Source organism: Pinus tabuliformis, chromosome X, assembly GCF_031772625.1.
Source record: "Pinus tabuliformis cultivar Carrire ecotype Pingquan chromosome X, CPIR1, whole genome shotgun sequence".
Taxonomy (NCBI): domain Eukaryota; kingdom Viridiplantae; phylum Streptophyta; class Pinopsida; order Pinales; family Pinaceae; genus Pinus; species Pinus tabuliformis.
The window spans coordinates 1,710,173,615-1,710,192,657 of NC_142308.1; the positions used below are offsets into that span (position 1 = coordinate 1,710,173,615).

The 19,043-nt window shown below is 37.8% G+C and overlaps 1 protein-coding gene across 1 annotated transcript; it reads right to left on the reverse strand.

Moving 5' to 3' along the window:
• Positions 1-16,324: 16,324 nt before the first annotated feature.
• On the reverse strand, positions 16,325-18,387 carry LOC149146577 (uncharacterized). The gene is made up of 2 exons (XM_089452811.1): positions 17,622-18,387; positions 16,325-17,178 (listed from the first exon to the last, which is right to left on the reverse strand). Exons 1-2 carry the CDS (start codon positions 18,385-18,387, stop codon positions 16,325-16,327), a joined length of 1,620 nt encoding a protein of 539 aa, XP_089308937.1.
• Between the last annotated feature and the right edge of the window lie 656 nt (positions 18,388-19,043).

A 19,043-nucleotide genomic window follows, 5' to 3' on the forward strand; every position in this document is an offset into this window, starting at 1 on the left:
TTGAAGAAATTGTTAAAGAAGTATGAGGTGTCACGCCTGAAAGACAAGTATAAATTAATATTTTATCTAGTTATGTCTCTGTACATTCCTGAGAGATCTGGGAAACAGTGCATGTTTTCTCATTGGAAATATATAGAAAGTCTTTTCCTCTAGCATATGGACTTTGAACCAGAAAACAAGAAGCATGCCAACAAGAACAGCTGCAAGGAAAAAATTGGCAAATGATGAAGTAATCTCAGATCTTAAGCCTGGGAGCCTATATAAAACTTAAAAGCTATTGAAGGAATTGCTAAAGAAGTATCAGGTGTCACGTCTGAAAGACAAGTATAAATTAATATTTTATGTAGTTATGTCTCTGTAATAACATTCCTGAGAGATCTGGAAACAGTGTAGGTTTTCTCATTGGAAATATGTAGAAAGTCTTTTCCTCCCGACCAAAAGCAAAATATCGAACTCTATGTTTATACGGGATGAGTAGGGACAAGACAATAGCCAAGTTGGGTTAAGGATTGGCCCAAAAAGTTATTCAAGACAGTTGGAAGAATTTTGGTGATGAAGATGATGTGCATCACTAGCATGGCAAGATTGAAACGAATGGCGCCGAGCATACAGGAAGAACCTCGTGGCTCGTGGCTATTGCTAAGAAGGGTGAAGAAGACTGAACAAAAAAGGTTTGCACAGTATTCCTAATTACATGATTCAAAAGACAATTCCGAGAATTATTGTTGTACATTACTTTTGAAAGAGGGCTTAACGCATTGGCAAAATATGATCTACCTAATGCATTTGGGTGAATTACTTCTCAACTCAATGATGTACCAGTCTGCATAATCAGGTCTTTTTTCAAGTGTGCAATTCGAGTGGTATAGCCCATTACAATTTCCGTTCAAACTCTCTTTTATTTTCTAACTCCAATGCGATCCATGATTGTCAAAATGTGAAAACAAACCTAGCAAAAAATTTGCAAATTCCAATGCATTTTGGACACTTGTGACCACCCAATGTTGAGTTTCAGAATTTTTAAATAAAACATTATCAAACCCAGTGAGACCGTTAAAGAACATTATATTCCATTGTAAATCTATTTTGAGCAGCCTAAAACTTAATCTATAGGAATCCATGAAATAAAGTTTAAAATAAGCATACCAGGAGATCGGAGTAAGGGATTGTAACGACATTGCTTGTTGGAACGTGGGCTTCTTCAACGCTAGCCTTAGGCTGCCCTGTTTTTCCAGCTTTGACGTGAAATCTTGTCAGCGTTGCATTTGGATTAGTGATTACAGACGGGGAGGAAAACGGACATGAAATCTGCTTAGGAAAATGCTACATACCGTTCATAATTGTGAATGCAGTTACACTCTGAAAGAAAGTAGTAAATGAGTATAAGTATTTCTGGATTGTTTTCAACACGAAGTTGAATGGGAAGACAGTAGAAATAAGGAAATAAGATAATTTTAGAAGGGCCAAAAATTATGAATAATCTATTTACAATAAATGAAAGAAAAAAGAAATTGCTCAGCAGCTCCAGGTTAACAACCGGAACGATGTGAAAATGGAGGCGGTGCTTGCTTCTGCTCACGGTGGTACTCGAGAGAAAACGCGTTCGTTCGCTCAATTTAAGGTCGATGAAAACGATTTGGTTAAGATTAGAAAATGCCGCCTGATGCCATTAATGGTCAATACCATCCACCCACAGCTTAAAATCATTGTGATGAGCAAGCCAACGAGAAGATGATCTGGTCGTCTGAATCTTTCTTGCCTTTCCAAGGAAATGTCACCGGCTTCATCCTGTTGTAAGGAGACACAATGTTAATTCTGTACCAAAAAAAATCTTCCTTTTAATACACATTTGCCTCCTCAGTCATCTAAATTTACACTAAATATAATTATCGTAATTGATTTAAATGCTGGATTTGCTATTCAATCTTCTGAATATACATCATTTTTAAAAATGATATAGAGTTTATTTACCTCAAAGCGTCCACTAAATCCCTTGGCCCGATGATTGACATGAGCCAAATCGCCTTGCTTGTCATCTGAAAGCTTGATTGACGAATGCGGTTTTATCCGTGACAGACCTTGCACTGTTACATTCATCAAAATAAATACGAAATCAGCGAAAACATTCTGCTAAAACAAGAATAGAGTGCTAAGTTTGAGGGTTTCTGTTGCTGATAATCTTGCCACTGATCATCTTGAAATCAGAAACAAGAAACGCCAGTTAGTGATCGATTGCAACTGATCATCTTGAAATTGCAACTGATCATCTTGAAATCAGAAACAAGAAACGCCAGTTAGTGATCGATCACATTGTCAGTCATCTAAATTTACACTAAATATAATTATCGTAATTGATTTAAATGCTGGATTTGCTATTCAATCTTCTGAATATACATCATTTTAAAAAATGATATAGAGTTTATTTACCTCAAAGCGTCCACTAAATCCCTTGGCCCGATGATTGACATGAGCCAAATCGCCTTGCTTGTCATCTGAAAGCTTGATTGACGAATGCGGTTTTATCCGTGACAGGCCTTGCACTGTTACATTCATCAAAATAAATACGAAATCAGCGAAAACATTCTGCTAAAACAAGAATAGAGTGCTAAGTTTGAGGGTTTCTGTTGCTGATAATCTTGCCACTGATCATCTTGAAATCAGAAACAAGAAACGCCAGTTAGTGATCGATTGCAACTGATCATCTTGAAATTGCAACTGATCATCTTGAAATCAGAAACAAGAAACGCCAGTTAGTGATCGATCACATTCTATCAAGAAAGGATAACCGTCGGTTACAACCGCCCGCGTCTAGTCACATGTAAATCAACGGATGATCATAATTCAATCGTCTAACGAAAGATCCAATGGTGTACAGTGAAGACAGGTAGACAGTTAGGGGAGTTAGTCTCAGAGGGAAACGCCTTACGGCGTAATTATTTTGATCACCAATTTAAGCTGGGCTGCCCTCGGGAATCAACATGCTTAGTCCTTTTATGTATATTTTAAAATTTGATTCAGTGAATTCAAGCTGGACCTGCCAAAGTAAATTATAGTTCATTTATGTTATGTTGAGAAGAGTTCTTCAGGAGAAGAATATTTGGAACTAATATAGAAAGATACAAATATATATTCATATACTTTTTAGTACACTTCTATTAACTTAAACAGGACCATCTATTAAATCAACTATTGCAGCTTGAAGCTGGAAGTCAACATTTCCTTCGTGTTGATTATGTATAAAGGTTTTTTGTTTTTTGTTTTTGTTTTTTTCTCAGTGTGCTGAAAAAATCCTAATATTTAGACTTTTTTTTAATATTTTTGGAGCCATCCAAGTTGGTAAGGTTTTTTTCTTTCAAAAAGAATTTTATAGACAAAATTTTCATTACATAAATATAATTGGCACAATCACAATAATAAATGTGGTTGATTATCAATCACATTTTTTTATAAGCTTCGCAAGATTACACATCTTTTTCATGTTTCATATATCATTCAAGGTTCAGTGAAACATTTATTAATAATAATTAAGACTCGGGGGACTATTTATTAATAATAATTAATAATAATTGTTAAAAATAAATATTAATTATTAATTATAATTATAGTAATTAATATTTATTATTAATAAATAATAATAATTCTTAACAATTAATAATTATAATAGTTAATATTTAATCATTTTTATAATTATTATTAATAAATAGATAAATATTATAAACCAAATGAATTGATACGATAAACCATGGTCATATTAATAATAATCAAATAATTAATAATTATAGATAATTATGGTTATTAATTATTATTTATTTATAAATATTAACATTAATAACAATAAAAACATTGGTGGTGGTGATGGTGGTGGTCCACTAAGACCAATGTGGTCTATCAAACCTCAAGAAAAGAGTCTAATTGTCATTCTTCAAAATCTTGTTTCTGTGATCAAGGAGCAGGGAAAGAAGCGTTCCAAGATCGCTATAGTTGGGTTGGCTTAATAAGTCAAGAAGATTGGAGGTGTGGTTGATGATAGGGAAATGAGAGCGGATGTGGGCAAGAGCTGGGCAGTCTAAAAGGAAGTGCTTTTCATCTTCCACCTTCTTAATATCACAAATATGACAAATGCTATTGTCCCAGGGAGTATTGGGAGTAGACCATCACCCGGTCTCACTCCGAAGCTCATGATAGTTAGCTCTAATCCTAGCGATGTTCATTTTCTTCTTAGCACTATTCAACATAGAGAGATAATTCTAGTTAACAAGGATGGGGTTGATCACCTCCTTATAGTACCTTAGCATCCGTTTACCCTCCAGCTCCTTAGCATCCCACATCTTGTCCTTAAAACTAGAGGTAATAGTATCTTTGATACTTTCCTTGCTTCCCATGGTGATCTTTTCCTTAATCCCCCAAAGTTGAGCCAAGACTGGGCATCCTGATGTCACCCGCGCTTGAGGCAAAATTTTTGGGGGGCTCTTGGATTCCATATTGTGAAGCTTCTTCTTATAGATCAGATACCTAAACATAGCCTCACTTTCAATGGGGGACATGCCAACCTCGATCAAGAGGATATGATAGGGAGCATTTCCCTTGATCTTGAGGTTGTAAGTTAAGAATTGCTTTTGGATCATCTCAATCTTTCTCCATGACTCCCTAGATATACTGCACCCCCCAAACTTCACATCCGTATAAGATAGCAGGGGTGACAAGAGTCTCAAAGAGGAACATTTTTTTGCTCAAAATGTAAAGATCACCTAACTTACAGTTGTTTTCAAGCTCATAATAAGCTTTCGAACCTCCAATAATTCTTTTCTTGATGCTATAATTCCAGTTGAGCCGATGAGGAAAGTCAATACCCAAATATTTATAACAAGAAACCTACTCAAGACAATGGTTATCATAGACGAACCTATCATGGGTGATATTTTTGGATTTAATTATCATGACTTTAGTCTTGTTGGTATTAACTATCATACCCATCTTCAAGCAGTAGACATGAAGCGTCTTAAGCTGCTTGTCTAGGTCATCATGGCTCCTTGCAAGAAGAACGATATCATCATCATAAAGGAGAAGAGTAGTGATAATACTAGTGAGCTTGGTGCCTTTGCAACCCGCAGTTTCTAAACACTCCTCTAGTTTATCGATGTAAATACCAAAAAGGGTAGGGGAAAGGGGACAACCTTGCTTAACTCCAATATTATATTTAATATATTTAGACCACCCTTCGTTGCTCTTAAGCTTGGCAATGACAGTCTCGTAGAGGCAAATCATAACAATCCTTAGTTCAGGAGGAACCATGATCTCTTCAAGCCTCTCTTAGAGCTTATAGCAAGGGACAATGTCGAAAGTTTTTTTAAAGTCCACAAAACAACAGAAGAGATCAATTTTACTATTATAACATTCCTCTACAATGATCATAATGGTCTTGTAGTTAGAGGGAACACTTTTGTCCCCATTTTTGAAGATAGGCACAAAAAGGCTTTGTGTCCAAAGCTTAGGGAAGCCATGCTTTACAACCAAATTGAGAAGCTTGTGGAGATGAGGAATGCAGATATATTTTCCCATTTTAAAGATCTCAGCTTGGTAATCTTAAATATCTTTGGCTTTCCCATTAGTGAGCTTATTAATCCCTGTCTCAATGTCTTTCGGAGAAGAAATATCATCTTTAATAGGAGTGTTTAAGATGGTGCACATGGTGTCGGAAGAGTCATACAACTTCTTAAGATAGTTATCCCATTTTTCTAGGGGGATAGAATGATTATCTTTAGTTTTACGAACAAGCACATTACACCAAAACTTTTTGGGTGCAAATTTAGAAAGGTGGAGAAGATGCTCTTGTCTCTTATTAATATATGATCTCTTCTTCCTCTCAATGAGAGCTTTGTATATACTTATATTATGGAGCTTAATACTTTCATTAGGGGCATCTTTGATTGATTTCCTCACAATTTTACAGTCTTTGTCATACTAAGGATTGGAAGTTCTATTATTTGTCTTATACAAAGTCTTAGTAGAGAATTTGCTAATGGTGGTGGAAAGGGTAGTAGTAAAATGGTAATAGATTTGATCAACACAGTTTTTAAAAGTCAGGGAGCCTAAATCCATTTCCAAATCCTTGAAGAAAAGGTCTACATTACTTCTATCAAAGTGAATGTGGCTTTTGTTTTCACTGTTCTCCTGCATGTGGGTGGTATGCATAGCAAGATTGAGGGATAAAGACAAAGGTCTGTGGTCAGAGTCAGGCTCGTACCCGTTAAGAAGCTCAAAGTTTGTAATATGGTTGAGGACATGGATGTCAGAAATCACATAATCCATGACGCTACTACCCAACCCATGGAAACAGGTCATCTGACTAGAGAGAGGCCATTTATTAATACCATTACAAATGATTAGGTCTTGGGAACTACAAAGTTTGAGGAGCTCGGTGCCAAATAAGTTCTCGATTATGTCTTCATATTTTCTCTTGAATCTATTAGCTAAGTTACCATCCTCATCAAGCCACAAGGGGTCAGGGTTAGAGTTGTTACTTAACATAATAGCTTGGTTAGTAGTAGTTCAAGCATTAAAGTCCCCAAGAAAAAGGATATTGCCTTCATTCCTTAGGTTGTAGATGTCATTTTCTAAGGTATTGAAAGGACAATTCTTATCCAGGTTGTTTTTCTTATAGGATGTAGAGTTGATAGGGGCGAAATAGCATATTGTAAGAAAGATCCTATTGGTTGTAGAATCAGATATCTCAATCCAAATGTACTAATTAAAGGGGTCAGTTTTATGAAGTTAGGTGTGAGAGGAAATAATGTCCTAATATAACAGGTTATACCACCAAAACCTCTCCTGGAGGATTTATTATTCCAAGTTGACCAAAGAGTGAACCCATCAAGGTGAGGGACCCTAGATTCGTCATGCTCCCAAGTTTCAACTAAAATAATAAGATCAATATCACTCGGGATCCAACTTAACATAGGACCTTTACACCATGGAAAACCACGACAATTCCAGAAGAGGATCCAAAGTGATGTTATTCCCTATTTATCACTCGTGTTTGGGACTTTGTCTCTAATAATAGCTTTTCTATTCCTAATGATTGCCCATTTCCCTTCTTTTCTTGCCTCCTTGACCTTTTGTACTTCTTTCCTAAGTTCAGCTTGGTCTTCTGGAATGAGATCTTCATTTATAAAGATTCCCGTTCCTTTTAGGCTTGGGGATTTCCTAAGTATATCTAATTTATGGTCATTACAATAGACCTTGACACAAATTAGTCTATGTTTATGCTCAAGCATCTTTCCTACCCTTATTGCTTCGGTACAATATGTTGTTTGAATTTGAGATTTTGTCTTTAATTGTTCTTTAACTAGTTCTAATGTGTCTTCAATGTTTTGTTCTTCTATACCACCAATTATAAGGTGTAAGGTTATTTTGTGGTACTCATAGCCGAGTACAATTAGTTTATTATATTCTTATTTTATGGGTTTAATTTCTAATTTATTCTCAATGTTATTTAGGGTTGGATTATAATGTAGTTGTTCTTTTAGATTTTTAATGTCACTTTTCAAAGTGTCATTTTCCTTAACCATTGCTTGTTTTCTATGTTTGATTTCTTGAATACTGCCTTTCATTCCTTGGAGTTCAGTCTCGTGTGAGAGAATTTTATTTTCTAATGATTTGGGGTTATTGTCAATCATTGCAGTTAATTCTAGTTTAAAATAGTTTTCTCTTTCTTCTCTTCATCTTTCTAAAGATTCAATCTACTCATAAATACTCTTTAGGGTAATATTACTTGGTCTCCCTTTGCTAGAGGGGGGTTTATAAAGGTGAGGGGAAGTACTCATAGTGGAAATAAGAAAAAGTTAACAAGAGGAGAGTAAGTGGGAACCTATGAACCTACTAGAGTGGTCTGTAGCAGTGTTTGTAATGCATATTTAATTGGATGGAATGTTTGTTGGAGAGACAACCGAATAAATTGCCACAGAGAGATACAAGGCCTCAAAAGTTATATGTGAGCCTTAGTCCTCTTTGATCCATTGCAGCAGATCTTATCACGGCCCATCAAAATCAGCTACAAGTCCCGTGTTTAATTTATGAAATTCATACCTACTACAGGAGTTGTTTTTACTATAAAAGCTCGGGTCTGTTCAAATTTTTCACTTTCCAAAATTATGCAGAAACCCTAGGTCTATTGTAGAACTTGTTTATGTGTTGCTTCGCCAGATTTCATTCTTCTGATGGAAGGTGAAATGGTGAAATGGATTTTTTTACTTTTTTACTTTTTTGTTATATCTTTGTAGTCTAGTCAATGTCAATATCGGGTGTTTGAATCATTACGCTGGTAGAGTAGAATAACAGAGTCACCATGAATTTTTCGGGCTCGGCGCAAAATAGTATTGATTTAGAATACTATTTACATCAACAACAAATTGTATAACAACTCTTGTGAAATCAGAGACCCAGGAGTCTGCCTCAGTGTTTCTATCTCGAAAGCTTCCCAGCAGCCCCTCTGGAGAATCGCCTGCTGAGTAGAAGGTCGCGGGTTCAAGTCCGAGAGCTCCCGTAGTGATGACAACAACGAGATCAACCAGAACACTGGTCTATATTCCTCAAGTAGATGTCATGAATCACTTGTAAGATAATGAATCCCATTAGTTATAGAAAACAATGAAATAAAATGGTAGCTGGAAGACGCGAACCCTGTGTGAGGTCAAAAATATGTATATATGCAAACCACAAAATTAAGGTATCCACCACAGAGAAATATTGTTGTAAGCACTAACGTATGTATGGATATAGAAATTGAACCACAGATTTGCACCACAGCCACTGACGTATGTATGGATGTGAACCACATATAGATGTATGTATGGACGTGAACCCTGTGCGAGGTCGCAAATATGTATATATATGAACCACTAACGAAAGGAAGAGAGCTCACCTATAAGAAATTATAATTCAACTAAGTGATAAAAGAAATGCAGACACAATGTTTATAAATAATAATAATAATAATTATTATTATTATTATTATTTAGTCGTATTAATTAACCAATAAATAAACAATATAAATAATATATATATATATATATATATATATATATATATATATTATTAATTATAAATGATTAGCAATTAATTAATAATAATTATAATTTATCGATACAATATTTGTCACAATGCGACGTTAGACCATGGTTGACTATGTTTGATTTTCATATCGAGATAGTCTTTGTGACAATAAATGTGGTACCATGGTTGACCACGATTGATTTTCATATTGATACAATCTTTGTCACAATGTGACATTGTACATGGTTGACAATGATTGTCCATGGTTGACGATGGTTGACAGTAGTTGACCATGGCTAGTTTTCATATTGAGACAATATTTGTCATAATGTGACGTTGGACCATGGTTGACCATGATTATAAACCCAAGGGATCTATATTAAACCCTAGGATTATTATTATAAACCATATGAATAATATTATAAACCTAAATATGAATAAACCCAAGGGAATAATAATCCCAAGGGGTTAATACTAAAACCCCAAGGGATTATAAACCCAAGAAAATAATAATAAACCCAAGGCATTAATATTATAAATACAAGGTATATAAACCCTAAAATAAACATGTTTTACTATCGTTGAGCATGGTTGATTTTCGTATAGAAACAATCCTGTCATAATGCCATTAAGAACCCAAGGGATTAATAAACCATGGTTGACCATGATTTAATAAACCAATCCTATCATAATGTAATTAATAAACCCAAGGGATTAACAAACCATAGTTGACCATTATTTATTTTCATATTGAGAGAATCTTTGTCACAATGCAACGTTTGGCTATGGTTGACCACGATTGACCATGGTTGATTTTCATATTGAAACAATATTTCTCACAATGCGACATTGGATCATCGTTGACCATGGTTGACCATGGATGACCATGGTTGTCACAATGTGACATTGGACCATGACACAATCTTTGTCACAATGTGACCACCGTTATTGACCATGAGACAATATTTGTCACAATGTGACCATCGTTAGTGACCATGGTTTACCATGATTGATAATGGTTGTCAATGATTGACTTTCATATCGAGACAATATTTGTCACAATGCAACGTGGGACCATGGTTGACTATGGTTGACCATGGTTGATTTTCATATTGAGATAATCTTGCCCACAATGTGATGTTGGACCATGAACCCTTAGATTTATAAACCCAAGGGATTGATATTATAAACCCAAGGTACTAATAAACTCTACAATTTAATACTAAAACTTCAAGGCATTATAAACCCCAAGGGAATAATATTGAACCCAAAGGAATAATATTAAACCCAAGGGATTAAATATTACAAACCCTAAAGTAAACATGGTTGACCATGGTTGATATTCATATTCACATAATCTTTGTCACAATGCGACGTTGGACCATGGTTGATTTTCATATTGTGACAATCTTTGTCATAATATGACATTGGACCATTGTTGACCATGGTTGATTTTCATATTGAGACAATGCTTGTCACAATGCGTCGTTTGACTATGGCCGAACATGATTGACCATGGATGAACATGGTTGTCATAATGTGACATTGGGCTAAGAGACAATATTTGTCACATGTGACCAAGATTGATCATGGTTGACTTTCATATTGAGACAATCTTTGTCACAATGTGATGTTGGACCATGGTTGATTTTCATATTGAGATACTATTTGTCACAATGTTACATTGAACCATTGTTAACCATGGTTAACCATGATTGACTATAATTGACCATGGTTGTCCCTGTTTGACCAATGTTGACTGTGGTTGACCCTCATTTACCATCATTGACCATGATTGATTTTCATATTGAGACAATCCTACAAGAAACCCTAAGATAAATATCATAAACCAAGGTATATAAATCCTTTGATAAATATTATAAACGGTAAAATAAACAAGGTTGACCATGGTTGATCATAGTTGATTTCCATATTGAGGCAATCTTTGTCACAATGTGATGTTAGACCATGGTTGACCGTGTTTTACCATAATTGATTTTCATATTGAGACAAACTTTGTCAAAATGCAATGTTGGACCATGGTTGACCATGTTTTATTTTTGTATTGAGACAATCCTTGTCACAATGTGACATTGGACCATGATTGACCATAGTTGAAGATGGTTGACAATGGTTGGTTGATTTTCATATTGAGCCAACCTTTGTCACAATGTGACGTTGCACCATGGTTGACCATGATTATAAACTCAAGGGATTTATATTAAACTATATGATTAATATTATAAGCCCTAGGAATAATAATATACCCTAGGAATATGAACCCTTAGATTAGTAAATTGAAGGGATTGATATTATAAACACAAGGGACTAAGAAACCCAAGGGGATAAATAGTAAAAACCCAAGGCATTATAACCCCAAGGGAATAATATTAAAACCAAGGGATTAATATTATAAACCTTGGGTTTAATAATATTGAGGGTTATAATTGTTATATTTACTCTTACCACTCCAAATGTAAGTTAAAATTCTCATATTAAACTGTAGGATTATTATTATAAACCCTATGCATAATATTAAACACTAGGAATTTGAATCCTTAGATTAATAAACCCAAGAGATCGATGCTATCATTAAGGGACTTTTGAGGTATAAAATGGGCCTCCTAAGGAAATTATAAAACAGTGGAAATAATAAAATAAGATTAGATTACATTCTCAAAATTTATAGGGAAAAAAGAGAAAACTATTTTTCAACTCATATTTTCAACTTATCTCCCTAGGGGTTTTACTCAAATGTCGAGCGACAACACTCGTTGGATGCAAAATTTTATTCCTCATCTAAGGAGTATCCATGTTGCATACTTTCGATGGACCCTGTTACACAAAAAATGAGAAATACATGAAAAACATGATTGCAATAACATTTTTTCATGTATTTCACATTTTTTGTGTAGCAAGGTCCATCGAAAGTATGCAACATGAGTACTCCTTAGATGAGGAACTAAATTTTGCATTCGAGGAGTACTCCCTCTTGAATTTTAAGTAAAACATTAAGGAGATAAGTTGAAAATAAGAGTTGAAAGAGTAGTTTTATTATTTTTAATCTTTTTACTTTTTTACTCCAAAAATGGTGAATCATCCCCCATGGTTGACATCATCATCTTGAATCCTACTGGTTTTTATAAAGTTTATTTTGTTTGTACATTTTTCTTAGGAGGCCCATTTTAGACCTCAAAATTCCCCTACTGAAACCCAAGGGAATAATAAGCCCAATGGATTAATACTAAAACCCCGAGGGATTAATATTATAAACCCTAAAAAACATGGTTGACCATGGTTGACTATGGTTGATTTTCATATTGAGAAAATCTTAATCACAATGTGACGTTGGACCATGGTTGATTTTCATATTGAGACAATCTCTGTCACAATGCAGCATTGGAATTGGCTAACCATGATTGACCATGGTTAAATTTCATATCGATACAATCTTTGTCACGATGCGAAGTTGGACCATGGTTGACCATGTTTGATTTTCATATTGAGATAATCTTTGTCACAATAAATGTGTTACCATGGTTGGCCATGGTCGATTTTCATATTGAGGCAATATTTGTCATAATGTGACATTGTACCATGGTTCACAATGATTGACCATGGTTAACGATGGTTGACAGTGGTTGACCATGGTTGATTTTCATATTGAGACAATCTTTGTCACAGTGTGACGTTGGACCATGGTTTACCATGATTATAAACTTAAGGGATCTATATTAAACCCTAGGATTATTATTATAGATCCTATGAATAATATTATAAACCTAAAGATTAATAAACTAAAGGGATTGATATCATATACACAAGGGACTAACAAAACCAAGGGGATAAATACTAAAAACCCAAGGCATTATAATCCTAAGGGAATAATATTAAACCCAAGGGATTAATATTATAAACCTTGGGTTTAATAATAGTGAGGGTTATAGTTCTCATATTTACTCTTACCACTCCAAATAAGTTAAAATTATTCTCATATTAAATTGTAAGATTAATATATATATTTTTTTTTCACAGAAACGGTTATGAGCTTTCATTAACTGGGCGGCCAAAAGCCATAAATTCAGTTACAAAGATGGGGTAAATTTTCTACATGACTTTTCAACCAGCGAACTATGCCCCCTACTCTTAACAGGCTCTTCTTTTTACATTTAACAAAGTTGGTTTCTGCTGCTGATTTCCCAAGGTGGAAGATACAAACAAACTGATGAAGAAGGAGACAAGAAAACATTTCACTTTAGGGAATTGTGTCCCAAAGAATTTCATTATCTCTGAGAAGGGAACCAACGTCTAGCTGAGCTGCCTTGTTTGCCTCGCTGTCTGCTTCTTTGTTGTTTGTTCTCAAGACATGGAAGTACTTCAGCTTCATGGACTTTGTCATACCTTTGATCCTTGAAATTATCCTTGCAAGCTGCAGGTCTGCTGAGTTGGAATTGTTCGCCAAGGCTTGGATGATCACCTGGGAATCTCCAAAGACATTTGCCTCCTTACAGCCTAGTTCCTTGAGGAATTTGATTCCTTGAAAGAGGGCCATCGCTTCCGCTTGGATGCTTGTAGAGTGACCTAGTCCCCAAGCAAATCTATGCACATCTGTTCCATCTGGATTTATGATAATACCTCCGGCTCCTGCAGTACCTGGGTTCCCTTTAGCAGCCCCATCGAAGAAGAGAGATGGAAGGGTTTGATTGGACATCCAGATTTGGAATTCGTGTTCATTTTTTCTGATTTGCCAATTTTTGCAAAGAGAAGGGGAGTTGTTTGCTTTTGGGAATTTGAAGTTAAGAATGGATCCTAACTTTATGTCTTGTTGGTTTCAGCTTGAGTCATCCCCTTTATCTTCCAGCCACTCAACTAGCTAGCATTTTGTTATATTGGCCACTAATCTGAAATCATGTTCCTTATTTCGAAAGACCATTATGTTCCTTTCTAGCCATATTTGCCAGCTAATAAACTTAGGTAAAGCACTCCATGTTGATCTGACTGTTTTATTTTTTGGAGGAAAGCCTGGGTATTTGGTCATCCAACTCGCAAATAATTCCGGGACTGTTGTTGGAAAGATGAATTTATGGCTCCAGGAGGCTAAGAGTTCCTGCCATATAGATATTGCCAAAAGTGCATTCAATCATGATGTGGAGAGCAGATTTTGAATTTATCTTGCATAGAGAGCATCTAGACGGCCCATAGAAGCCCCTTTTCTGAAGCATGTCTTCAGTCAATATTTTCTGGTGACAGAGGAGCCAGCAAAAGTGATCAACCTTGGGGATTGAAGGAGTTCTCCAAATGCCAATCCAAGGGGTAGGATTGGGGGGCACGTGGGGCCTCTCAAGGCATTTGGCATAGCCCTGAGCTACTGAGTAGCCTGTTCAGTTTGTTCCCCATCCTCTCATGTCCTGCTTGTTTTTTCGAGATGGAGCGAGCCCATGCAAATGCAAGAATAGCGTGTTCAGATCAGAGCGTAGATAGGAAGGAACTGCGAGCTGCTTCCAACCCAACCACGCATTTTCCTCCCATGTTGAAAGATCCCACAACGTATTTATGCTGGCATCTAACAACCAACACTGCAATTCAGGCATATTTCTTGCTTCAGCCAGCAGGGGTCTATTGAGGATGTTGTCATTCCAGATATGTATGTGCTTTCCATTGCCTGGAATCCAGAATGCATGGTTCCTTATCAACGAACTGGTTTTGCTGATGAACTTGCTGAAAGGGGAATTGAATTTGTTCGTGGGCTGATCTAGACATCTAGTCCTCGGTCCTCTGAAGTATTTTCTCCATAACGCAATTTGTACCCAGCCAGGATTTGGAGTGATGATTTTCCAAATTATTTTGGCTCCCATGGCTAAGTTTTGGGCATTGAGATCTTTAAAATTCAATCCTCCCTCCTGAAATGGTCTGGTGACTGTATCCCAATTTACCAAAGGAATTCTTTTCTCATTTTGTTTACCTACCTTCCAAAGAAAGTTCTGATTAAGTCCTCCATCTTTTTTATGATTCCTACCGGTGCCGATAGAACAGAGAATTTAAATAGAGGAAGACTGCTGAGCACTGATTTTATGAGGACGGATTTCCTTGCTATATTTAACCAAGAGGACCCCCAGGCCTGCAATTTTAATTTAAATTTGTCTATCTGTGGCAGCCAATCTTTACTCAACGCCCTTGAATGAAAGATGGGCAATCCCAGGTACTTGAAAGAAGATTGAGATTGCAAAACCCAGGCAACGAGCAATGGAGCTTGCAGTTGAGGCAGGAATGTTCTAGCTGTAAATGTGGCATTTGGCATTGTTTAGAACACTGCCCGAGACCTTACAGTAATCTTCCAGGACTTCCTTGAATTTGGATGCTGAATGAGGTGTTGCAGCTCCCAGCAAAATAGTGTCATCCGCAAAGAGGGCGTGATTGATGCTTTTGACCCCTCTAGCTATGCACAGGCTGCCTATGTCCTGATCTTGTTGTTTATGTTGTAGATAGAAACTGAGCACAGAGGCCTGAAGAACAAAAGGAAGAGGTGACAGGGGGCACCCCTGCCTCAGCCCTCTAGTGGCTTTGAAGAAGTCAGCTGCCCTTCCATTCACCAATGGGGCAATCCATGGCTCTGAGATGCAGGCTCTAATCCACTTGATAAAGCTTGGACCGAACCCCATTTTTTGCAAAACCTCAAACAAAAAGCTATGTCTAACACGATCAAAAGCATTTGCAAGATCTAGTTTGACAACCATACCTTTTTCCTTTCGGTGAAGACTGGAATGGATCGCCTCTTGAACCAGCACGAAGTTGTCCACCAATTGCCTGCCATGGATAAATCCACCTTGATTGTCCGGGATGGATTTGGGGAGGATCCTTTTCAACCTATTGGCTATCACTTTAGTTATGACTTTGTACCCAATATTTCATAGGGAAATTGGGCGAAATCTGCTGAAAGAGTTTGCTCCTTTCTCTTTAGAAATGAGGGCGAGAAAGGCTGAGTTTGTACAACCACCTATCTTTTGGTAATCTTGAGATTTTTGTATCATTTTGAAGAATTCCTTCACTACAATTTTCCAACAGACCTGTAGGAACCTGGGCGTGAAACTGTCTCGCCTCGGGGCTTTGTCCGGGTCCATTGAAAAGAGGGCTTCCTTAACTTCCTTTAGCTTGATTCTAGCTTCCAAAGACTGATTCATTTTAGAGGTGATCATATTGGGGACTGTGTCCAACAGGGCAGCGTTGGATTCAGCTCTTGATTCTTCTCCGTACAGCTGTTCAAAATGTTCCGTAGCTACTTTTTTATGCTGATAAAATCCTTCAAAACGTGGTTGTCTTCTTTTATTTCGTTAATGGAATTACGACCTTTCCTCGCTTGGGCTTGTTTATGGAAGAATGAGGAGTTCCTATCTCCATATTTGAGCCAGAGACTCCTGGACTTGAGCCTCCAGAATTCTTCCTCTGCCAGACAGGCCTTGTGGAAACTTTGCTGAAGTTTGGCCTCTTTTTCGAACTCTTCCTTAGTGATATCAGCTGTTTCAATTTGCAGGTGCTGTCTTTCTAACTCACTTCGAATTTTTTTCCTTTCAGCTGCAGGATTTGGTAGGGTCTTGGCCCAGGTTTTCAACATTTTTTTAACTCTTCTGAGTTTTTCCTCCCACACAAAAAACATTGATCCATTGACTAGCTTTTTCCAGCACTCTCTGATCTTATCCATAAAATCCTTTTCTTTGATCCACAGGGAGCTGAATTTGAAAGGAATAGGCACCAAATCCTTAGGGGTCAACAGCTCAAGGTTGATGGGCTTATGGTCTGATAAGCTGCTTTGGAGGATATGCGATCTGGCTTCTAAACCAAGGAGCAAAAAGGAACTTTGCACCAAGAATCTGTCCAGTCTTGCCGCTATGTGACCCGGGCCAACCCTTTTGTTTGACCACGTGTACTTGCCAGTAGCCGGCTTAATATCTATCAGATCCCAATCCTGCATGAGATCTTCTACTGATTCTCTTGCCGGATCTCTAACAATACTGCCTCCTCTTTTTTCTGACGAGAGGAGGGTGAGGTTCAGGTCTCCAACTATGATTATGTTCTCCATGTTTTCTAGATCTGCCAAACTTTTGATGGAGTCCCAGCATAAGTGTTTCTCACCTGCATTGTTAGGAGCATATACATTGACTAGACAAATAATTTCCTTAGATTCTAGGTGCTGAAGTTTTAACAAAATCCAATGGGTATTCAGGGACTCAGAGATTAGAGAGAACTTATTTGGATTCCAGAGCAACCCAAGTCCTCCCGATGCTCCACGGGCAGAGGTTGCTTTTGCTCCGTCTTTTTTCCAAAATTTTCTGCTTGCTTGGAGGAAAATTGAGTCCTCCAATTTAGTCTCCTGGATGAGAAGAATGTCCGGGGCTTCCAGTCTTATTAGACTATTCATAGCTTCTTCCTTGGCTTTGGAGCCCATTCCCCTACAATTCCAGGAGACTATCTTCATCATTTACTTTTGCTGTGGTGAGCTCCTTTGGAGCTCTGAGTTTGGATCCTCTTCATCTTCGGGGTTTTAGCTAGGAGTTTCTCTAGCGTTGGCTGGCTGCCCTGAAGCTTGTCTTTATATGTCTCTTGATCTCTTTTTTCCTTTGTTGACATCCTTCCTCTCGTAGATCTTCTGGGGGTAGACTGTGATTCCCCTATCTCCCCTTCTTCCTCCAATTCCTCTGACTCTTGGGTTTCCTCTTCTTCTTCTGACAACTTCCCTTTGGATCTCTCTGGTACGTTTAAGGATTTAGTCAGAGAGACTACTTTCAGGATTTCTGTCTTATGCATGTTCATGGTATCAGTTCCAAGGATCTCAAATTTGTTCCCTTGGCTTTCCAAGGGTGGGTTCTGAGCAGATCCCGCTTGAGGGGCTTTAGCATTGATGTTTGCATTTTTCCTGCTTGAAGTTTTGGGTCTTTTTACCTGATTCCATCCTTCATCTTTCCCTTTTTCTTCTACCCCTTTGGTTGGGCAATCCCTGGCGAAGTGGCCGTAGACTTGGCACTTCCGGCATTTGAACGACAGCTGCTCATAGTCTAATTTTTGAACATGCATCCACGGTCCTACCTTTGTTTTGATGGCCTCTGGTAGTCCAACCTCCAGATCTACCTCCACACAAATTCTGGCGCAGTCGTACTGATCTTTGCTGTTAGCCTTGTCTATGAATTTCCCGAGAGCGTTTCCGATATGTTTCAAAGAGTCCCAATTCCAGCAATGAACGGGAAGATTTGGGAGCCTTACCCACACCGGGACCGCAGAAGGCACATCCACCGCCGGATCGAAGTCTGGCGTCCATTTGTTTAGATACAGCCCTTGAGGGCCCATGAAATAGGGGCCATTTCTAAAGATGAGATCCTTATCCTCTTTGTCAGTAAATTCAAATAAGAAATATCCTCTTCCGAGGAAGTAAGAGGTTACCTTGTTCTTTATCAGTGGAGCCCAGTTCCTAGCAACCCAGTTCTCTGTTGATTTCGGGGAAGGCCAGAGACCTGTAAACTGACCGACCAGAGCCCGATCCGCCAGAGATAATGCTACTTGAATCGGACCTTCAGGAGGGAGGGTGATCTCAGGGATATCTTTTAGTTTTTTCACGAACTTGGCCGCTTCCACGACTCTCTTCTTGGGCAGAGAAGCCAGCAGGGATCTGAAAGCTTCAGCGGTAGTAGGCGGAGAAGGGGAGGAAGACCCCTAGGGGGGAGCCGGCTCCTCAATGGAGGGCCAGCAGAGCAAGCCCTAGCCGACCGCAGCCAGAAGTAGAAGCCCTCTGCGGATCCGTCCGCAGGGATCGGAATAGGCAGATTGCGGACGCGCGCGCAGGCTTCAGGTTCCGTGGGGTGCGGATCTTGCAGGTTGCAGGAAGAGCCGAACGCGCGCAGAGCTCATGCCAAGAAAGAAATGATGCGATTAATATTAATATTATAAACCCTAGGAATTTGAAATCTTAGATTAATAAACCCAAGGGATCGATGCTATAAACCAAA